General features: G+C 45.9%; 1 protein-coding gene across 1 annotated transcript in view; it reads right to left on the bottom strand.

Annotated features, from left to right (window-relative positions):
• Positions 1 to 16807, bottom strand: part of LOC118211802 (receptor tyrosine-protein kinase erbB-3-like) — a 34126-nt gene extending 17319 nt beyond the window's left edge. The window contains exons 1-8 of the mRNA XM_035389287.1: positions 16185 to 16807; positions 5772 to 5929; positions 4315 to 4501; positions 2933 to 3058; positions 2156 to 2218; positions 1919 to 2037; positions 1135 to 1276; positions 250 to 363 (exon numbers count right to left, since the gene is read on the bottom strand). Coding sequence (XP_035245178.1) covers positions 250 to 363; positions 1135 to 1276; positions 1919 to 2037; positions 2156 to 2218; positions 2933 to 3058; positions 4315 to 4501; positions 5772 to 5929; positions 16185 to 16305 — 1030 coding nt within the window. The 5' untranslated portion in view covers positions 16306 to 16807. The remainder of the gene's footprint in view (positions 1 to 249; positions 364 to 1134; positions 1277 to 1918; positions 2038 to 2155; positions 2219 to 2932; positions 3059 to 4314; positions 4502 to 5771; positions 5930 to 16184) is intronic.
• Positions 16808 to 23907: the final 7100 nt, after the last annotated feature.

Raw genomic sequence — 23907 nt, 5'->3', positions numbered from 1 at the left:
CGAGTAAGAGCGAGAGACAGAGAGAGAGTGAGCGAGAGAGAGAGAGAGAGGGAGAGAGAGCGAGCAAGAGAGAGAAAGAGAGAGAGGGAGAGAGAGAAACCGGTAAAGGATGGACAGAGGATGGAAAAGGGCATTATTTAAATGATGTTCTTGAAATAGCAGCAATTTGAACGGACAGGTAAGGCTATGTGAGCACATTTAAGGATGCTGCGTGTGTTCAGTGTGTAAATGGGGGTGTTTTCGGGGTACCTTTGGGGCACAGGCCTCCACAGGGCTCACATTGCTTCACCCCGTTCTTGTCCACCTCCTTCTTGTCTGACGGACAGCCGCTAACGCACGAGCTGCCGTCCACCACAAAGTTGGCTGCAGGAGAGAACGAGAGGAGTTGACCACCGTCATTCACTGAGAATTGACAGACACGTGGATTTGAACCCCCTGGTGTAGCAATTTCATGAAACCCTAAAGCCCTGTTATTCCAATCACGGCCCTGGAGGCCCAAGATCTGCTGGTTTTTCACACTCCGTTTACCTGGGAGTCAGGTGTGGATACAGTCTGGCCAATCGGTAGAACTACTTGTTTCGTTAATCACCTGGGGGAAATGAAAACCAGGGCCAGATTTGGATTCTAGGTCCAGATTCTAGGTCCTTTTTGAGCTTAGCTTTCCATGCTCAAAAAGGCTAAAGAATACACAGCACTGATTGTTTTCAGTGTTACTGAGACACAGACACATGATGAGTACTCATTGAGTCACAGATACAGGATGAGTACTCATTGAGTCACAGATACAGGATGAGTACTCATTGAGTCACAGACACAGGATGAGTACTCATTGAGTCACAGATACAGGATGAGTACTCATTGAGTCACAGATACAGGATGAGTCCCCATTGAGTTGCAGATACAGAATGTGTCCCCATTGAGTCACAGATACAGGATGATTACTCATTGAGTCACAGATACAGGATGAGACCCCACTGAGTTGCAGATACAGGATGAGTACTCATTGAGTCACAGATACAGGATGAGTCCCCATTGAGTTGCAGATACAAGATGAGTACTCATTGAGTAACAGATATAGAATGAGTGCTCACTGAGAGACAGAGATACTGAGACACAGGGAGATTCGGTACTCACGGGGACACTGAGATATGCAGATAGAGCCGTACTGGTACTTGGCACTGGGGTTGGGCTCCATTTGGAAGGTGTGCTTTTTATAGATGAGGGTCTGAGGGCACTGTGTGACGCAAGCCCCTGAGTCATTGAATCGACTACAAGCCTGTAAACACACACACACACACGCACACACAATCAGAGCTTGAATATTTTCATTAACAATTAGATAATTTAAGAGAATACTGAAAGAGAAAAACCAGAATGTGTGGCCCTTCTCATATCACAATATGCAAGTAGACTATTCAAACATTCTAAAGTACAATATTTGCTAACTCTGTCATAGAACTAGACCGCAAAAGTGTTTCTGTAGTTTATCATCACCTGTTCTTATTACATGCAAATCATAATACACTAAGAATGCTTATTACAGTTGACATTAGTGATGTTGTACATGCTCATGTTCCGTGACAGGGGTGGCTAACCCTTTACCTGGAGAGCCACGGGGTCGGCTGGCTTCTGTTTTCACTTTGGCAAAACGGACAACCGTTTGAGTATCAACAAACCAGGTGAGGTGAGTTTACTGTGCAATAAACTGCTTTAACATATCAATTTCAGGCTGAGCAACAATAAAAGCCAGCTGACCCTGCAGCTCTCCAGGATCAGGTTTGGCCCCCTGATATTTGAATTCAAAACAAACATTAAACCATAGTAGTCTGTGTGAGCATGTTCAGTGTGCGCATGGAGAGCGCGTGTGGTGGTAGTCTGGACCAGACGGCCTCCGACCAGAAGGTGGCGCTGGACTCACAAAGCAGTCTGTGTCCTGTGCACCGGTGCAGCCCCCCGCGCACTCGCTATGGCAACACTCACTGGGGCTGGTGCCATAGCAGCGGCCGTTGCACTGCGGGGCGCACACCGTCTTGGTCACTATGGAAACATAGAAGGGGAGGAGCCAAAGGCAGTGGGAGGGTGAGAGAGATTTGTGACACAGCTCAAAAGAAGAAGAGGAGAGGTACCACAGAGAGGAGGGAGACACTAGACTCACAGATCTGACAGTCATCTTTGCTTGGTCCCCAGCAGTACCCTCCGCAGGACTCGTGACACTGCCCTGAAACACAGGAAACGCATCATCAGACCTCATCAAAACAAGACCAGGTCAAAACCTAGAATATGGCTGGACCGGCCGACCAATGGTGTAACTTCATAACTCGGCCGACCAATGTGTAACTTCATCACTCAGTCACTCAGTCAGACATTCGCGTTTGTAGGGCTGGCCCCGCTGTTGCGGTCCAGCCAAAAATCATAACCAGAGATACATCGTCAGAAAGGCATAAGATAATGCTATGAATTTTTGATGTCTGTTGAATGTCTGTGTGTGTGTTCTATTTTTATAAAAAATTTAAAAGATTTTTTCAACAATATCAATAAACATTGTTCTTTCACTCTCTTGAAGAGGCTTAGATACATTTCATGGTGCCCCTACTCCCTGATGTGATCATTTTATATCTCTCCATGACATGATCCAGAAAACTATGACATCGCCCAAGTATTAAACTCTACATAAGTTCATGCTATGACATCAGTTTACTGTACGTCACTCAGCTGTTTAAATATATCAATAACCCTTGCTGAACCCATGTTATGCCCCCTGCCTAAACTCTCCCCCCGCACCGCCCACGCATTCCACCCCCTCCCTCCCTGTGCTTCCCTCCATCTCTCCAGAGTCTGACTCACCCCTCTCCCCATGCTTCCCTCCATCTCTCCAGAGTCTGACTCACCCCTCTCCCCGTGCTTCCCTCCATCTCTCCAGAGTCTGACTCACCCCTCTCCCCGTTCTGGGTGATCTTGACCTCGGCGGAGCTGTCCCTCATGATGTCAACCCAGTTCACCGCGGAAACGTACCTCAGGAACCTGTTGTTCAAAATCTGAACGCCCCCTTGCAGGATTTCTGTGGCAGGAGACACATGCACGCACGCACACAGACACACACACACACACACACACAGACACACACACCCTTGTATCACAGAGCCGCCCGTGCACAGGGACGCACTAACGCGCACAGAGGCAGTCTGTGTAGGGACGAGGAGCAGAACAAGCGGAGGCACGTCCCGGCAGCCGAAGGCCAGGTAGAGCCGTGGTGCTGAGTTACGGCTCTGTGCCGCGACGCGCCGCTCCGCGCCGTCGGCCCGCTGTGCCGAAGCCTCCCGCCGCGCCAGGCGCGCCCGCGGCCTGCTTCTGCTTTCCCGCGAAAGAAGGTCCCAGGGATTTCCCATGAAAGCTTGTTCCAGGGATCCCCCCTCCCCTCGCCACCGCTCATCTTCTTTGGCAGGCGTTCGCGAGGGCGTGGCCGCACCGCGTGGGTGTGAGAATGCAGACGCGCAGCCTGGCACACTCACGGTTGCCGGCACTGCCGCGAAAAAAAAAAACGTGTACCTGTACTACCGGAGGTGTTTTTCTCTTATTCATAGACGGTTGGATTTAGTTCCAGGAAAGACAGCCACAAACAAGTTTCGGTTTAAGTGTTAAACGAGTCTAAGAAAATGGGTTATTGTGTGTGTGTGTGTGCGCGTGTGTGCTTCTGTGTGTGTGCATGCAAGTGTGTCTCAGCGAACCACACAAATTATTTTTAGATTATGTTGTTTAACTTTAGGGTGAATAAATCAGTCATATTCAGGCCAGGTGATTATGAATATGACTCATTTTTGTTTAAACACAGAACTGATAAGGGACTTTGTAACCTTAATTGACCACAAATGAAAAGTGAGCGGGTTCATTTTGCACTGTGCCACTAATCAGATGCAAGCACTGACCCGCATCTTGTCCTCCTCAAAGGCTATGTGCTCTGTGGGGGTTATTGCCTTTATAAAGTATGGCCCTCTTTGAATACATGCCCTGACACCACCCATCCATATCCAGTCGAATTCATTTAAAATCACGTCAGTACACCTGCAGCCTGTCCCCCCCCCCCCACCATAGGCCCCTGTCCTCCCTCATCCCACCTTTCCCTCCCCAGTGAGGTGGGTTAGCGCCTTTTTTACAAAGGCGATCATCCATCTACACCCACTCCAATTCGCTTAAAATCGTGAGGTGGGTAATCCACCACGAACTGAGCGTGCTCTGTGCGGCTCATCGAGTTTTTCCAATCCCACGCCGGTGAGATGAGTCATTTTTGCAATTCCAGCCCCTCCCCCCTGCCCTCACCTGTCAGGTGCGTGAAGCCCAGCTCCTGGAGCCCGTGCTTTCCGTCCTTCTGGTAGTTGACGACGACGACCAGGGCGTAGCGGTCCTCGTAGAGCGTGGTGCCCCTGATCACGCGCAGCTGCTCCAGCGGCAGCCGGGAGAACTCGTTGATGGCGATCAGGATGTAGCCCGTCACCTCCCGGATGGACTGCGGACAGGAAGCGGACGCTCGTCAGAACGCCATTGCCCGCGTTTGGTCACTGAGCGGTGTCCACACGCAGAGTAATGTTCAGTATTAAATCAACTCTGATAGAGTGGTTTAAATTCTAATACATGTTGTTCCTACTGGACTAACAGAATTAGGATTACTCTGTTTCACCTGAACATGAGCCTTGGCTAAATCCGGTACAGGATACCTACTGTAGCATTTATGCTAAAAACATTGCGCACGGTCCCTGATTAATACAGCAAAAAGAGTGGAGCCAGCATTACAGTGCAATCACAGCAGTGTCTATTTCTGGATCGCGGCAGTGTTACTTGGGGCCAGCCCCCTGAGAGACATCCGGCCCACACAGAGGGCTCGTTGTCTACAGAGAGGTTATTGAAGTCGCCCTAGGACGGTAGGACGTAGGACGGAGTGTGGCACAGTGGGTAAGGAACTGCGCTTGTAACCGAAAGGTCGTAGGTTCGAATCCCGGGTAAGGACACTGCCGTTGTACCCTTGAGCAAGGTACTTAACCGAAATTGCTTCAGTATATATCCAGCTGTATAAATGGATACAATGTAAAGTGCTATGTAAAAAGTTGTGTAAGTCGCTCTGGATAAGAGCGTCTGCTAAATGCCTGTAATGTAATGTAATGTAATGCCCTGCCGCAGCCGGGACCCGGAGACCGGGTCAGGAAACCGCCGGCTGATCCGTGCAGCTGACCGCACCGCAGGACACAGGCGGAAGGAACGCAGGCGGAAGGAACGCAGGCGGAACGCAGGCACCCCGATCAACAGTGATTACCTCACATGGCTTCTCTTATCACTGCTATGCTGATGATGCACAACTCTTCTCCTCTTTCCCTCCACTTGCCACACAGGTTAATGAATGAGAGGATATCTGCCTGCCTTGCCGACAGCCGAACACGGATGGCCAGGCATCACCTGAAACTGAACCTCGACAATGACGGAGCCACTCTTCATCTCTGACAGGACCTCCCCCTACTAGGAGAGCTCACCATCACTGTCCATGGGACTACAGTGGCTGGCTCTCACTCTGCAAAGAACCTGGGGGTGGTCCTGGATGACCAGCTGGACTTCAAGGAGCTCATCACAGCAACATCACGGTCCTGCAGATTCCTCCAGTACAGGTGAGGATTCGACCACACAAGACCACATACTCCACCCTACTACATGGGCCCTTGGTCTTCCTCCTGTCCCACTGGTGCACTACTGATGCCCCACCCACCTCCCTAACCTCCATTCCCCCATACCTGCAGGAAGGAGAAGTTGCGGTTATGCTCCATGTGGGTGATCTCCAGGTTGCCCATGACGATCTCACAGCCGCTGTACATGTCCTTCATGAGCTTGTACTGCACGTCTGCATTCCCCGTCACGCTCAGGGAATTCTGGGTACCCGAGCATGCTGCCACTGAGGAAAGAGAGCCCATTAGGAAAAGGTACCAGTCTGCTGCATGTCATCGAAAGGAATACCAAGGCAACCGACCACGGGTTCTAAGCAGATGTTCTAAGCAGATGTTCAGCTCTGCGCTACTGATTGAATAGTCTGTCTTTAATAATGAATCTCTAAATGTTCTGACAGAGGAATGAGGATGAACGTGATTGCTCATATTTAAGGGGCAGTGCGCTGTCTGTAGGTTTTTAAATTATTTCAACATTAGTGTACGTGTTCTAGTTGACCCGACAGCTTTTCTTATGAGCAATGAAGAATATTTTAGATATTTCAGATATTTCTGAAGGCCTGTCTGCTTTACAATGGAAGTTTATGGTCTATAGCAAGAAAATACACTTCAAGTAATTGAACATTTTGCTTCAGAGTCACTACAAGTGTTTTTTATTTATTTATTTATTTTATTTTTTTATTTGCTTTAGACCACAAACTGCAAATGCCCACTTACCAGTCACTGTAACATTGTCAGGTCATCAGACCCGTAAATTACATTTATTTAGCAGACGCCTTTATCCAAAGCGACGTACAAAAGTGCATTTCGTGGTCATAGACAACGGCAAAACACAGGTTCACAGGTAAATGTCTAAAGATCCTTCAGTACTAACAAAACCTGTCTGGCCCAGCGGTGTCAAACACAATAAAAATCCTGCAGGACTGCAGTGACTGCAGGCATTTGTGGTTTCCTTTCCATTAGTAGCTAACAAAGGCCTTGAGAACAAGGTGTCTGGATTCTTTAGCCAATCAATGACTCAAATGAATCAGTGAAGCAGAAGCACAACAAAAACCAGCAGTCACTATGGCCCTCCAGTAGTGGATTCTGACACTTGTAACCTAGGCCAATCAAAAACATACAGTAAAACTGTAATAATATTTAAATACCTCGGGAATCTATTACTTTAACTGATGGAAAAGACATCTCTCTTTGTTTATAGAATAATGTACACAGTAAAATGTTCAGTGTTAAATCAACTCTTACAGAGTACATATGGTCCCTATTGGACATTTAACACTCGACATATTAACACTGGACATTTTACTGTGTATAAGAAAATGTGCAGAGAGCAGGAAATGTTTCAGCACACTCACACAACTGTTTCTCCCCAAAATGGCCTTTTATTGCACAACCACAAGATGACACTTCAACCGCACAGGTCTTTGTCAGGTAACTGCACGATAAGATGCCAACTTCCCTTGATTGCGCAATAAAATGACACATTCAGAGTGTGGGCACAATTTATCCTTCACGTCATTTTCTTTGGAAGACCAAAGGTGGCACAAACACACAAACACGCACACGGGCGGGCACGCACACACACGCATGCATGCAAGCATGCACACACGCACACACACCCACTAACACAATGTTGTCTTTCTGCTTTCTCTCTCTATCACTTCACAGGCTAGTATCCACTCCCTGTGTCCACTGCAACCTACAGCAGGAGCAATCTCTCAATAGCTGAACTCATAACGGCTGTACCAGAGGCCCAGTCTATGAAACCATGCCAGAAGAGCCAGTTCTATTTCACTTCACCCAATTCAGGATACAAATCAAATTTAAAGTCATGAACTATAAACTGCCCATTATGTGCAACGGGGATTTTATTTTTCCAGTTGACTTTCCATTCATTTCCTGAAATGAGTGACTGCAATGGAACATATCCAGACCCTCCAAATAGGCTGTTATGTATGTCACCTTGACCTGGATCGCCTCCCCCCCCCCCCCCGCCTACAGGTGCATAAGCGGAGAGGAATGAGCGGGGTGTGTGTGGCAGTGGGCTCTGAAACATGGACTTTCCGGTCATTGTGTAACTGTTCACTTAAATGGCTGGTGGCCAACCCTGTAAGACAGGTTTCAACACCCCCCCCCCCCGCCCCCCCCCCCCCCCCCCAACGCCCCCTCCAAAAAAAAATTTTTTGCAGTTTGTCTCAACTGAGAAAAATTCCCCTGCAGAAGGGGTTCCAGCCCTGTGCTTCTGCTTTTGTTTTTTTGTGCTCTCAGTTCCTGGTTGATGAAATCGTTGTGCATCTGTTATCTCATTGTGGCCATCAGCTTTTTTTTTTTCTTGGTGCATTTTGGGTGCCATGACACACAGAGCCAAGACAATGAGACAATCGTTAAAAAAATGAATCTGACAACCACACACACACGCAAGCACACACACCAAGGTTGTAGGTTCGATTCACAGGTGGGCCATTGCAACCTTGACCTTGTAACCTGCACTCCTTCAAAGGTTCCTCTGAATAAATAGATTGTATATAAAGAATGTAAACTGTGCAAGTTGCACTGGATAAGAGCGTCTGCCAAATGGCTAAAATGTAGTTAAACACACACACACACACACACACACACACACAAAACCACAAGTCCACAAACAGACAGTAAGACAAACAGATTCAAATCACTAATCAGGGTACTTAGAGCGCAGGAGATTGTACAGAAAAACAAATCAGGGTAAGAGTCCAGTGACCTGCCACTGCAAGAGGACAGTAAAAGTGAGATAATGAGAGCTTTATGAGACTTTTATTGTGGTGTTTTCAGACCATTTTATTGTGGTGTTGACACAGCATTCTCTGTCTCCATAACAATTCAAATCTGCCTCAATCACAATCTGTGCTTGTTTGCTCATCTAATAAACGGTGACATTTGATACGGTCACAGATGTTCAAACAACAACGCTGTTTTATGAATCACAAATTCTATTGGTTAAAGGGAAATAACTACATACACAGCATTTGTTTTTGTTTTTTTGTAAAATGCACAGTAAATGAAATAATTAGGCCTTATTGCATAAATGGCTGAGTGTAACAAGATGCAGCCTGATTATTTTATTTCAAGTGCACAGTCTGCAAAAAGCCATTAATCATTTGCTTGTGTGCTAGTTTTAGCTTGTGGCTATATTTGCACTATTTAAAGGATTTTTGCCCAGCACCAGTGATATACACATATGCACAATGGCAAATGTCAGTTTCAACTAAAATAAATTACTGCATCTCAAAAACAAATGTGGGTCCATATTCTCAAAACCCTGAAACTTTTAACCCTATGAAGAGTAGGTTTGTTGGAATGCATTTTCAAGATTCTAAGTCTAGAACTCCATTTCTTACTATCACCAGTAATTATTGTTCAGTTAAGAACATTCTCATCACATAGCTGTGATCTCACACCTTAAAGGATAAAAAGGAAAGGCAATGGTCCCTGCTCTCCTCTTGCCATCTCGACAATGAATAATTGTGCACATTTGCTAATATTGGAAAAAATCTAAATGCAAATCCCTTTCTCTGCCTTCCTTTTTCTTTTCTCTCTATCGCTGATTGACTCTGTTTTCCCCCGATCCTGCTTCCAGGATCCAGATGGTGGTATTTATTGAATAACCGCCTGATGGAAAGGGTGCAGGGGACTGTGGGAATGTGAGGCGCGCAAGTATAACATTTTACTTACGAAAGTCAAGAGAAAAACGCGATTGGGTTCTTCAAGACACTTATCTGCATACATATTTCATACATATCGTACATATTTGCGCTGTTCCTAACTGAGTTGGGCGCCGTGTGCTTTTAATAACATAGCAGGAATATAAAAAAGTCAAGGGCCAAAAAAAAAGGGGGAGAATTATGTGAGAAATGCCACAGTGGTCACCACGATGGGCCTGCAGAGCCAGCTGGGGCCCGGGGCAGTAGTGCTCTTACGAGGAGGAAGCAGGGGCTCTGTCCCCTGGAACAGAGCAGGGTATTGTGAGGACATTCTGAGGGGTGTGCTGACTGCGAGTATGGACAGTGCAGGACCTGGCGTGTGCGTGTGTGTGTGTGTGTGTGTGTGTGCTCGTGTGTGACGGTGCACGTGAGACTGTGTGGATGTATTCATGTATACGTTTGTAAATATGTACGCTTGTGTGAGTATGTATAAGAATGCATGTGATTATGTACGTATGCACGTACACATATGTATGTGCGTAAGTATGTCTGTATGAGAATGTGTGTGTGTGGGGGAGGGGTGGGGGGGGGCGCAAGGCTGACATCAGAACAGTGAACAAAGGGCCATGTGTTAGAGAGTCAGTGACTGTTGGGAGACATCACTACACACACACACACACACACACATATGCACGCACACGCACACGCACACGCACACATACACATACATGCATGCATGCACGCACACACACACGCAAACATACATGCACGCACAGACACGCATGTACAGACACACACACACATGCACGGATACACATACACATGCATGCAGACACACACACATGCACGCACGCACACATCTTTCACACAGCCTTCTTAGACTGATATCCCTTAAACTCCCATCAGTGAAATGCACTGCTCTTATGCCACATTTCTGAAAGCCAGGACAGTGAACCACAGCACCAAAATGACAAAGCGTTAAGCATAATACCCACAATGCACCACCACCAATATAGACATGCAATGGTAAACACAGGCACCACACTGCACTAAGGACTAGCACTGATAGACCCTTCCTAATGGCAATTACATGAGCACAGTCACATAAATACACACTACCGGATTAAAAACACTACTGTACAGAGAGTCTGTATTGTATTTACCAGCGCACAAAGCACCAGTATACGGAACTATATTAAAATCCAGACCCGGCACCTACTCTATAATCTTTATTCATTTGTCCAAAATATTTGAGCTAAGTCTTCTACGACACTGCGCTAAAGCCAAAGCAGGAAACAGTCAATAGTAAGCTTTTACTGGAGACTGCTGGGACAGCTGAGGTGCTCAAATCCACTGGAAGACATTGCCCAAGAGCAGAACACCTTATCGCAGCGTGCGGTTATCAGCAGCTTGCTGTCGTAAAAAGGGTATCAGTGGATGGCTTTATCACTTCACATTGCTTATGTTGTGAGCTGAGAAGTCTTCCAAAGCACAAGTGAATCCACACACACACACACACACACACACATTAACACTGCACTTTAATAGAGCATGAGCGCTAACAACTGTGTCTCCAACGTTGCACAAAAACCGGCTCTCTGCACCTGTTCTTGCCTAATCACCCCCTCCACCTGCACAATTCTGATTGGCTGTGCAATCCCATGCATTCCCTACCCAATCTGATTCCCCATCACTGCAAATGAGCATTGAGTGCTATCCTGAGATACCTAGGTTGAGTAAAGGTAAAAATAAAGGTAACAACGAATGTTAAAAATCCATGTTCTAAGACAGGCATGCCTAACAGTGCCCTCTCAAATATTAATGAAGGGGGCAGGGTTTGGTCAAAGTGAGTGTTGGGGGGGGGGGGTGATCAAAGAGAGTGTTGGGGCAAAAACCCCAAGTTGTCTGCACCACCCTAAGTCTTATTCCATATTCCAAATAATTCTTATTCCAAATAATTCTTATTTGGAAAGAGAGAGAGAGAGAGAGAGAGAGAGGGAGAAGAGGCGCTCGTGGAGAGAACAGGGTCATGGGGTGCAGAGGCAGTTACACACACAATAGCTGCATTCTGAGTTGGCGCGAAAACGAACGTCTTGTGCCACATCGCGGTCTGAAGCCCGCCTTGTCTCCCTCCCTCCCTCTCTCCCTCCCTCCCTCCCTCCGTCTTCCCCTCTGCCTCACTTGCCCACTCTATCCTCACGCGGGGCCACAGCCGTGAAGAAAAGAAACAGGGAATTAGGCGGGGGGGGTGGGGGTGGGGGGTAATTCGACACATGTCGCCTTTTGTCTTTGCGAGTACCTGTGCGAGTAGCGAGGCTTTAGCCACACTTTTCCGCCCGGTGGTTACCACGGCGACCTGACTCAACAGACGTTAGGCGGGAAGAGAGGCAAGGGAGGGAGGGAGGCAAACAAACAGGAGCGATAGAAACTGCCAGTGGAGTAAACAGAAACTTGGCCGGAGACGCCGAAGAGATTACCGCATACCTTCCAGACACGTTCTCACACTCACACCTAGAGTCGCCCGTAGAGTCAGCCGCACTCGGGCTCTCCCCCCAGCCCTCTCGTGCTCACTCCATCTCCTCCGCACACAAACACACACGGCCCAGCCAAATCGCTTCACACCTGAGCACACAGTGGGCACCTGTGTCACAAGCAAGCTAACCCATGAGCGAGAGAAAAAAATAAAATCAACAAATCAACAGCAGCTGGAGTGACAGGGTTGGAGTGACTTCCTGGCAGACGACTTGTTGTTCTGATTTGGCTTTACTTGATGTAGCTGGAGGAATGTGAGTAGGCGTGATGACAAATAGTCTTTGTTTAAAAGACACTGCTGAGAATTAGGTGTGTTCTGGGATGAACATCTACAGTTATTATCATTTAACAAACATTCGTCCATTACTTCCGACGACTGTTGAGTCCCTACTCAAGTCAAGCTCTACAGCAGCACTACTTGTATTAGTATTAATATGCATACAGAGACAAAAGCATTTGAAAAGCTTTTTTAAAATTACACCCGAACACAAATTAAAATATTTTAAATTGGCCTAAAAATACATTTATGGATAACACCGTATGTACAAGTTAAATATGTACCGTTGCAACCGCATCTTGAAAGATATTGCAGAATATCTTGTCTTGTCAATATTTTTTTAGCCATGATTAAAAATTGATAAAGGCTGGCCAATGAGAGAAAACAATCACTGCGTGTGCGGAGTTCACTAGCCTGCTGAATGCAGAAGTAAATAAAGCTTTGGTTCTTTACAGGGTGGCTGAATGCTAATGTCCGTGTTCCAGGCTGGCGAACTCAGCCCTCGCGGACTTCGGTCTCACGCACTCTGAAGTGTTCAGTGTCATTTACGCGAAGTCTGCAGGAGGAAGCCTGAACACTTTCTTTCGACGCGTGACATGAAGTGAACCCTGTGGACAATCAGCACCTGCAGTCTTTTTGCACCAACCGAGCATGAGCTGCATTCCCATAATGCAGTGCACAGCTCAGCTGGACTGCAGCGAGAAAAAGAGCGGCTAACGTCCCATGCTTGCAGTGATATGGGTGTTGCCGTGCACCCTCCCAATTTAACGCTGGATGCTGTAGCAGTCAAATAAAGCTGGAAATACAACTAGCCATTCCAAATTGAGGTTCCAAATTCCATTAAGGGAATAAAAAATACTGGGTTAAAAACATAAATCGTGACTTATCCTGTTAAAGGCCTGTTCTAATGTATGGATAGGCCACGTGGTCTGGGACTGAATCCGGATTGTTCCACTGATGACCCACTGAGCAAAGCCCCACAGGACGGCAGTGTAGTACACTGGTTAGCGAACTGGGCATGTAACCCAAAGGCAACCCTTAGAGCATTGCTTCAGTACATATCCAGCTGTATAAATGGATGCAATGTAAATGCTGTGTAAAAAGTGGTGTAAGTCGCTCTGGATAAGAGAATCTGCTAAATGCCTATAATGTAATGTAATGTAATGTAATGGCAAAACACAGTTGGTTATAATGCTGCCCAGGGGAGGCAGGCTGCAGTCGACACGGAAGTCTGACGATGCACCCGTGAGCCCCGCTGGCCGATTAACGCCTGCCCATGAAGCGCCTCCTTCCGACATTCAGTCTGGGAAAGGCCAGCATGCGAAATGCGCTGCGGCGACAAACAGTGGTTGACATCACACGCTTTGGAACAGAGCACATGCTCGTCCGCGCTTTCCCGAATCGACAACAGAGTTTGCGATGAATTCCGCAGGCTGAGCACAATCGGGCATTGAAAGGTTGGGGGGGGGGGGGGGGGGAGCATAAGAAACATAGGAATGCAGCGATTTCAGGTTTGCATGTTGATGCGTTATATTTGGGACGGGTAATCCATGTGAAAAAACGCGATGTCGGGCATTGACGGCGAACCCGGCAGTGGACAACATGCCGGTGACGTAGTTGGGTCACGATGTACACATCGGCGTAGTTCGACACAAAGAACGCATCAGCAGCCATCATCACTGTAAAAGATACCGGATTCATTTACTGTGCCGGAGCAGTCAAACTGCAGCTGGGACGGGAGGCGGCTAAGTCACACAAGCCTGCCGGCAGCGACAGGTGAAAAATCACAGCCTGGCACTCACAGAGACAGCCCTCCCTGTTTAACTGGGCCAGCCAAGGTTCATGACGAGATCGTTATCATCCTGCCTAATGACTCTGAGTCAACAGACACATCCTAATAAAATCACAGACTTACAGTCACCTGCTATGACATATAACCCCCTACTGTATATCTACCACCTAGTCACACACAAGCATTGACCCCGATTCATAAACTGGATAGGGCAGCTGGTCTGACTGGCTTTCTCTATTTTAAAAACTACTCTGAAATGAAAAGCAGATTCAAAACCTTGTGGTTTTGTTGTCCGGTGACACGATTTGAAGCGTTAAAACCTGTAGCATAGTGAACTCTAGGCCACTACATATTCGATTTTTGGGAAGGAGGGGTTCGGGTTAATGATTTCAAAGACGGCCTGCTTTTCAGAACAAAACAGCTGAAAGAAACATGGCTACAACACGTACAGATGAATGGATGTTAAAACCAGTTGGCTCAAGCAAACACACTGCAGAATTGTGATGTTTGGTTAGCGGGGTGGGTCTTTTGGTTTCTTTGCAGACTATTTCTAACACAAGGCACACATAAAAAGGTTGGTGTAGCCCTCTATTCAGAATGTGAAAGTTAAAGGTTGACACCACTACCCTTGGTCAAGTCCACAACTAGTCCATTCCACAACGCAAGTTCCTTGTGGTTATTGCCACACCTGTTCAGACGTGTCTTTGTTGGACTAGTTTTGTTGTTGTGGTAGTTGCTGTTGTTTGTTTGTATGAAGAATGTTTGTCCATGGCCTGCTGACGGTGACCAAAGTTCAGCAAAGTTCAGCCGCGCCTCCGATGAAACAGGTCACACATTGAGTACAGCGAGCGTACAGGTGCTTTCTGCGCGCAGACACACCTTTCTCTGCGAGCTGAAATAGTCAGCCAGGAGGAGGAGCGGTAAAGAAGCGTGGCTCTCAAGGTTAGGAATAAAACAAAAGGTCTGACGCGAACAGCTCAGGCAACTTAACAGGTTCTGCACAATCGACTGGTTTTGTCACTCGCGAGCAGTGATTACAGAAAGCACGCTCTGTTCCGAGACGAAGCGAGGAGCAAGGACGCAGAAACTCCGTCAGATCTACAAGTTATACAACGCCATCCCTCTATTTAGATAGGGAACTAAAACAAAATAATAAGCCTTTGCAAAATGTGTGGGCTCTAATAAGAAATTGTTGATGTGTGGTATTCTGGCTATCCCACAAAAAAATTGCAAATTACAAATTTACAAAAAAAAATGGGTGACGAAAATGGAATCTGGAATCAGTATCAGTGTTGATGAAAACGAGCAATCAGTCCAAATAAATAAATAAATAAATAAATAAATAAATCTTGTAAATGCTACCAAAATGTACGATTTCACCTGTCTTGTGTCTCATTGAGACATGTATTGGGCGTATTTGCGCATAAATTCCGATACTTGAACTTCACCACGCCAAAATATAATCCATGCAATTATCATGCGTTCCATAACTAAGTATTGCATTATAATGTGCATCTTCCGCATAAGACTTGTTGACAACTGGTTTGATTGTTATCTGTTGTCTGTCAGTTGTTATTGTTTGTTATTTTTGAGATGCATTAGGAGCTTGAGTCCACATTAACAAACGTTAGCAAAACTAAAGTGGGAATAGGTTTTGAATGCAAATACTTGATGATAATGATTTTTCGGAGACTGATATGAGTAAATTCAGTAGCCTATATAACGAACAGCATCAACTATTTATAGGCAGTGACTTAGCCTATGCTGGATTCGAATGTCTGGTTCGTTGGTGACACGCATATATAAGTTGCATAAAGCAACGTGTGAACACTATAGACAACTTAATAACTGCTACATAAACATTTGGAAGCGTATGTCAAAAGACAGTTTGTCACGTGGTGAACTGTCAGTCACCATCTATATATTAAACAACATTACAATGAGATGCCACATAAAACCCTTAAGGTAATATCCCATATGACAGAGGTGACACACAAAAAGACTATGTCCGTTGACATGCGTGTTTTTGCTGCGCGTGAGAACACGTTACATAGAGCTTTTGATAGGTGTAGCCCTTAGGTAAGACCCTTCAGAGAAAGATCCCCAGATTTCTCACATAACCTCGTTTTTATTTATAATTAACATAAAAATATGGCGACAGAACTTAGAGCGCAAAGATCGTATGTAGTGAGGCATGCCTAACATACCTTCTTGTGCCTCAGCGTCCACGGGATGCAGGGACCAAACCAGCAGGATGCACACGGCGAACACCTGCGGACACGCAGTCATTCTGGATCCGATAGAGAACATCACAGAGTGTCGGACCATGGGACCATGACGGGTAGCGGCAAAGACGACGTCGCGACCTCGTTCAGCAATCCGGCACAGTTTTATCTATGCAGTTCTTATACGAGACCTATGTCGATCCTTTGTAGTAAAGTTAATTCCAAATGAAAGCGACAGTGTTTGTTTTCTAAACTTCTAAATATACTCTTCCTTCCATTAATAAGCGTAGGATAGGTTACTTCGCTTGTTATCGCAGGTTCCAAGTCACTCGTTTTCTTCTGTTATACGGGTACAGCATATCAACAAACTGTTGTTGAAATGATTACGGCGATGTATCATATCCTTCTGTTGGGGACGTCCATCCACCTGATACAGTCTTTTCCATACACATACCTCCTTCCGACTGCTCGAACAACTCAGTGATATAGCTTACTGTGTAAAAGAAAACCAGAATTAAGGCATAAAAAATTAGAGAAATGTTGAAATACGCACTGAGCTGCGTTCAGCAGGAATAAAACTATTGGAAAACTTCTAAGTTTCTGACGCTTTCCCTCCCACAATGCCTGCTGTAATAGGCAAGAGCTTCTGATTGGTCCACAAGCGACAATTTGTACCAATCACCCACGGCACTTTAAAATTCTATTATTGAAAGAAATGGCACGTTTGTTATTTGCTAGTAAACGTGTGTGAAAGTTGTTTTCACAAAAAATATATTAGATTATGCTTATCTACGAGTAGCCTATCTAATAATGAGAAAAACCAGACAGACGATTTATTATACAATATACATTATATTTACATGATATACATATATACATTTTTTATTTATTTAGGCTAAAATCAAACGTCGCCCTTTCCTTCTTATTTGGTCTTTGACAGCTGCTGAAGAAATTCAATTGTGCAAACCACGAGGGAAGTGGTAAACAAACAGAATATACTGTAGGTAGCCTAAACATAACTGCATACAACTACGTCTGAAAATCGTTCAAAAGTTAACTACCCGGCGGACGAGCCATAGACAATCCATAGCATAGTGTTGGAACCACACGTCGCAAACTGAACTTTCTATCGCTCCCTGTGTGCCCGTGTGTGTGTGTAGTTCTCCAGAGAGTCCTTATCGAGATACTGGGCTTGGAACTCTGATAATGGTTGGCCTTTGAGAACAGAGTTTAAGAGGCTGTGCTGTTCGCCCTGAAGAGCAGTATTGTACCCCGTCGCAGTCAACTGGTTAATCACTCGGTCTTTGATGCTGCGGGACCCAGCTGTCACAATGCGTTCATTGTCCACGGGTGAACTGACTTCTGATCCCGGACAAGAACTCACCACAGTTAGAAAGTGCTCAGCATTCCCTAGCATGTCTCAAATAAAAAAAAACGACTTCTATTAAGCCAAGCTATAATAAATAGCTGCATTTTATGTTGATTTCCTGCATCTTGTTTTTGAGTTTTATCGACCAGCTAAGTACAAGTACAAATCCACAAACGCAAGCAAACAGCACGCTCATTCGGTCCCATGTATACAGAATAAGTAACAATGGAGCCCACGCGCTCCACCACAATGGCACATTCACGCCAAACCGAGAAACACATCGCGGAATGTCGACCACCGCCACAACTCTTGAATCAATCAATGATGATCAATGATTAGGTAGAACACCCTGTCTTGGGTTTTTCCCAGGAAAACAGAAGAATAATGGGAAAAAGTCAGGATTGCACATAGTCAGTACTTGCCATGGCATTCAATGACAGTTATATGCTCCAGAGTGGACCCCGGATATTGAACACTAGCGTGAGAACCCAAGGGCCAATCAAGGCTCTCACCTGGGTGAAACAAACAATATGCGTGAAAGGTCACAGGCAAACAAGACCAGGTCAAAACCTAGTATGTGGCTGGAACTAACACACGTGATCCGGGCGACCAACGGTGTAACTTCATAACTCGACCGACAAATGATGTAACTTCATCACTCAGTCACTCAGTCACAGACATTCGCGTTTGTAGGGCTGGCCCTGCTGTTGTGGTCCAGCCAAAAACAACAGGATGGATATACACTCAGTGGCCACTTTACTAGGTAGCCTACACCCGCTTGTTAGCGCAAACGGGCTTCTCCTCCAAACAGTGAATTGTGTGGCAGGAACTCAATATATAAAACATGAAAACATGGCAAAGAGGTTTAGTTTTTTGTTCCACCAAACATTAGAAATGGGCAAGACAATGGCATGCTTGTTGGTGCAAGATATATTGCTTCCAGCATCTCAGAAACAGCTGCCTTTCTGGAATTTTCCTGCAGCACAGTCTCTAGAGTGAAGGTTAGGGTTAGGGTTAGAGAATGATGTGATAAATAAAAAAACATCATGTGAGTGGCAGTTCTGTGGGCCAAAACAGAGGAGAATGGGGAGACTCATTCAAGCTAACAGAAGACCCAGAAATGCTGAAATAACAGCTTTTTTTTACAACAGTAGTGTTCAGAAAGGCATCCCTGAATGCAAAACACGTTTAACCTTGAAGTGGATGAGTTACAGCAGCAGAAGACCACGCCGGGTTCTACACCTGTCGGCTACCAACAGGTACATGAGCACAGAACCAGGATGATTGAGCACTGTCAACCTGTTGCTTGGTCTGAGGAATCTCTGTTGTTGCTGTAACAGGCAGATGGTAGGGTCAGAATTTGGCGTAAACAGCGTGAATCCATGCGTGTGGGGAATGTTTTCTTGGCACTCATTAGGCCCGTTAATACCTATTGAGCATCATTTGAATGCTACAGCACCATGAGCATCCCTTTATGGACACAGTATACCCCTTTTCAATAACATGTGATGTCACGTCATCTCATGCTGGTTCCACAAACATGTCAGTGTTTGCTCAAATGGCCCCCATGTTTCAATCCAATAGAGCACCTTTCGGAATAAGGTGAAATGGAAGGTTTCCGAAAAATCTGCAGGAACTGTGTGACACTATCGAGTCAACATAGATCTAAGTCCCTAAGTAATGTTTGCAGCACCTTGCTGAAGCCAGAATTCAGGCTGTTCTGGATTCTACCCAGTACTAGTTAGGTGTACCCAATAAAGTGGCCACTGAGTGCATGTTTACACACAAAAACATGCACAATCCATCACACAGAGACACAGACACACACGCATGCACACGTACACATACATGCATGCGTGCCAGCCTGCACACCTGAACACAGGACTGACGTACATGCACACACACTTGTGCGCATGTACATACCACACATACATGCTAGTCCACACAGATGGACAAAATCACATTTACACACACATGCAGACACAGGCATGCATTCATTTATACACAAACACACGCATAGGCTACACACACATATGCACACACAAGCACACACATACAAACAAGCAGTACACACACACACAGATGTTAATACGACACACACACACACACAAAAAGAACCGCGCGCACACACAAACACACACATCGCCTGAGAGTGGAAATACAAGTTTGGCGAAACAAAGGCCGCGGTAATCTGTGCCAGTCGACTCTCGGCTTCAGCTACACGCAAACACGGCCCGCGTGATTGATCGGCGAACCGGTTCCCCGAAACAAGCCGTTCCTGTGAGTCGGGTCTGCCGCTGGCAGTGATTGAGGAGAGGAGCGCTGATAACCGCTCGCTCGGTGCGCCTTGGAATGCGGAGAGAACAGGTGACCTGACCCAGAGAATGCGAGCGCTCCGACAACAGGAAAAAAAAAACGGCAGGTGGAATTTTGTTTTTCTCGAAATAATTACAGAAAATGCTACTCCTGCCAGCATTGTTTTTTTGGTTTTGTTTTTTTTTTCCAAACACCCATCTTTCATCAGAGGAACATCAGTAATAATCTATGAAAAATGTACTGAGCAGCAGTAGTAAAAAAAAAAAAGAAAGAAAAATATAATAAAAAATAAATAACATTGAAATTGTTAATAAACAAACCCTCATTTGTTTTAGCAAGACAAATAAACAATTAGGGAGAGAGAGAGAGCACACAGATAGTGTGTGTGTGTGTTTTATCCATCCATCCATTATCTATACGCACTTATCCTGGTCTGGGTCGCGGGGGGTGCTGACCCTATCCCAGCGTACACTGGGCGAGAAGTAGGAATACACCCTGGACAGGCCGCCAATCTATCGCAGGCGTTTGTGTTTTATTTCTGTTAAAAAAAAAACGTGATAGATGAACAACTCAAACCTGGCACTTGCCGCTCTGCAAACAGGCGGAAGTGTTTACCCTCGTATCATTGTTTGTTAACATTCAGTTAGTGGTAGACGTGTAGACAGGTCAAGTAGGCTACACACGTATTTCCCCTTATAGGTACAAGAGGTGTGGCATCATTTAAGTTGTTGACAACAGTCAGGCCATTGAAAGGGGAATGAAAAGAATGCCATCCTGCTCGACAGCAAAACAACCTCCCTGCTTTAATAGGGCTTTGAAGCAGGATGCTGAGGAGTTGAAAATCAGAGCTGCAGCTACTCGCTCAGTGTTAAATAAACACTGCAAAATCCATCTTTATATACGTTTGTAAAGTGTTTAGTTTCGTAAGACGAATAGCCTTTTTCCGACAGCAGTGATTTGGGAATATTGACATAAGTGAGATTATGAAATGTTGTTCTTGATATGAACTTTACATGGCTGTAAAGTTTTTTCACGTCTTCGTGTAAGCATATACTTTGTAGACCCACACCAAATTTGAGAGTATGGTCACAAACAACTGGAGGATGTATAGCGGCCTCTTGTGGAAAATATGAGGCAGGAAAAATGTAGCAGTTATATATTGAACTCCATGTCTACGGGTGGGTTGTTCATAAAATGGAGCATTGATCTTTAACATATCCTGACGTTACTCAGCATAAATGTGTGTCTTAATGGTTGTCTTAATGGTTACGTAGGTGTTTGCAGGGACGTTAGTTTTGGAGGCTGTATGAAAAACACATTTTCTACTTGCTATGATTCCTATGGTCTGTTAAATTATTCAGTGTGATTCTACGACCACACCGCAAAATTTGGTGTCCAGCCATGTGATCTTTAGCTCAGGCTTGCTCATGAGGGAGAACATTGTGTCAGGATGCAGCTTTATGTCAGTAGATTTATTTGGCCTTTTAACAACGTGTGACAAAGATTTTTGTTAATCATATGATCATAGTTTTTAGTAACAGGAGACATATTTTATGTAATTGCTTCATAGAATTTGCCTTATGACAGGTGGCATAATGCTATGCCGCGTAACACTTATCGTCACCCTTACGCCAGCTGTTATAAAGTGCTTATAATTGATAATGTATGCCTACGGCAACACTGATCACATTCTGCGCTTACGAAGATGCTACGAGTGCTATGTTTCACCCACTGCAGCACGAGATAATTCTCTGAACTTTCCCCTTTGGAACACTGGGGCAGTGTGGCAATCCCGCTCGCCCTGCTTGGAATAGGCGTGGTAATGGAATCCCGACCTCGCCGATTCCGATCGTGACCGGTGTGACCGTTGTTGCGTCACGCAGGGTGAGGGGGCGAAGGTGTCGGGTGGGGAGATGGCCCCTGAGCCTCACCTCACCAGAGCTGTTCTCCTGTGATGTCCTGAACGAAGCACTGCAGAGAGGAAGAATGTTGACAGACAGAATGCACCATGGGGGATGGGCGGTCGCATGTTTGCGCTCTCCTCAAACGACGCTGGGCTCTGTAGCGATAAGACAGGGCTGTGACCACGACTGGGCATTCCAAATCGAGAGAAAATAATATTCCAGGACATGAACCTCTTATCATTTCTTTTACACTGTATAATTTTCCATCTTAATTCCACGACTTTAAACAAATTCCTCCTTACAACTAAGAATTGTGATAACTATACATAAAGAGAAGTTACCCACGTCAGTTTCTTTGCCCCATGAATTGAAAGAGGAGAGGCAATGAGAATCACTCATCTTGAATATGTGTGATGATACAGGGACAGACATGTGTAGCCCAGGGGAACAGTCATGGTCCTGCAAAACCACAGGCTCTGTTGGTTTTTGTTCTGCCATCAATTTACACCCAAGGAACTGCGTCACGATTAGTAATAATAGTAACTAATCGACTGATTTATTCAATGGATATAGTGCAGAGTAAAACAAAACCCAGGGGATTCTCTGGCTGTCCATCACAAGGGTTGGCCAAGCCTGGTGTAGACAGTCATGATCAGAGAATGAGGTGTTACAACAACAAACATGGGCAAACCAGTTTGTTCCTTCTGATTGGTTCAAAGAATTCAGTGACTGACAGCACATTGTATTTCCACCCAATCATGAAGTCCATGGCCCCACGTCACTAGTTGACAGTGGAGTTATTCAACAGACTTAAAGTTCAGTTACATTTTCAACATTTTGCCAGTTGAACAGGAAGTCCACCTAATAGTTTTGCAAGACTCCGGGGTCGTGCAGAAACCTTCTGAGGGGCAGGTGCTCAAAGTGAGAAAAGGGCACACCGACCTAGTAAAACTGTTTCACAAAACCAAGTTATTGTACAGAATTCTTTTTTCAGAAAACGAATGACAACAACAACAACGACAGAAATATATTTATTATCAAACAACAGGGGCACAGCGGGCACTCGGGGCAAAAGGGGCAGGCGCTCAGGTACCCCAGCCCCCCCCCCCCCACCCCCTCCTTGCACGTGCCTGCAGGTGTTTTGCGAGTGCGTCACGGGGGACGGAATGTTAGCTCAGCAAAGCTAGCGGCGGGGTAGCGTATCGCAACGAGTCCAGTATGTGACCGGTATGAAGGCCGCACGCTGTGGCCTTATCAGTCGCGATACCTGCAGCATTCCACATCCAGACCTTCAGTCCATTCCCATCTACGCTTTAAAACACGGGCGTCAAACGCCAGCCCTGGTGGGCCGCAGTATCTGCTGGCTTTCAGGGTGTCCTCAGCACCAGTGGTTCATTTTAAGTCATTGATTGGCTAAAGAATCCACAAACCTTGCTCTCAAGGCCTCATTTAGCAGCTGGTTGAAATGACACCACAAAAACCTGCAGACGCGGTGGCCCCCCTGGGAGTTTAGTTTGACACCCCTGCTTTAAAACATTCAGGTCACAGTTTGTGCACGCCTGTGCACTGAAAGACGAGACGACGCCTCGTAGTCACTGTGACATCGCTACATCGCTACATCGCCGCCGTCTTCGTCACCGATCGCAGCCGGAGATTAGGAAAGCAGGAAGGACGGCTTGTTCCTTTCCCAGCGCGAAGGTCTCCAAATGTTTCGGGCAGAGAATGCGAAAGACCCACCTCCCTGTTCCTTTGCAAAAGAGGCACATACCTCAAGCCAACATTCCTCACAGCTGCTCGCACACTGCACTGCTAACACCTGGCTGCCTTCTCAGCCCCTCCCTGCTACTTAAACCCCCTGGTGGCTTTACAGGGACTTTAAAATGGGACTCCCTGCAGAGTGGTCCTGGAGTCACAGGGTCCGCTGCTTTTCACTGTTAGTCAGCACTTCACTGACCAATCGGAGCAGTTGATTACACAGTATTCCCACCCCACCTGGTTTCTCAGGTCCGTCTTGATTGCTGGGGTTACGTTCAATATAAAAAACAGGCCACCCCTGAACTAGAGGATGAAACCACAAACTACTGTGAGGCAGGAGTAAGCGATGTTGGTCCTTGTC

The sequence above is a fragment of the Anguilla anguilla genome, chromosome 13 (assembly GCF_013347855.1).
Source record: "Anguilla anguilla isolate fAngAng1 chromosome 13, fAngAng1.pri, whole genome shotgun sequence".
Classification (NCBI taxonomy): Eukaryota; Metazoa; Chordata; class Actinopteri; order Anguilliformes; family Anguillidae; genus Anguilla; species Anguilla anguilla.
The sequence above is the reverse complement of the archived record's forward strand: the minus strand, read 5'-3'. Positions and strand labels throughout refer to the sequence as shown.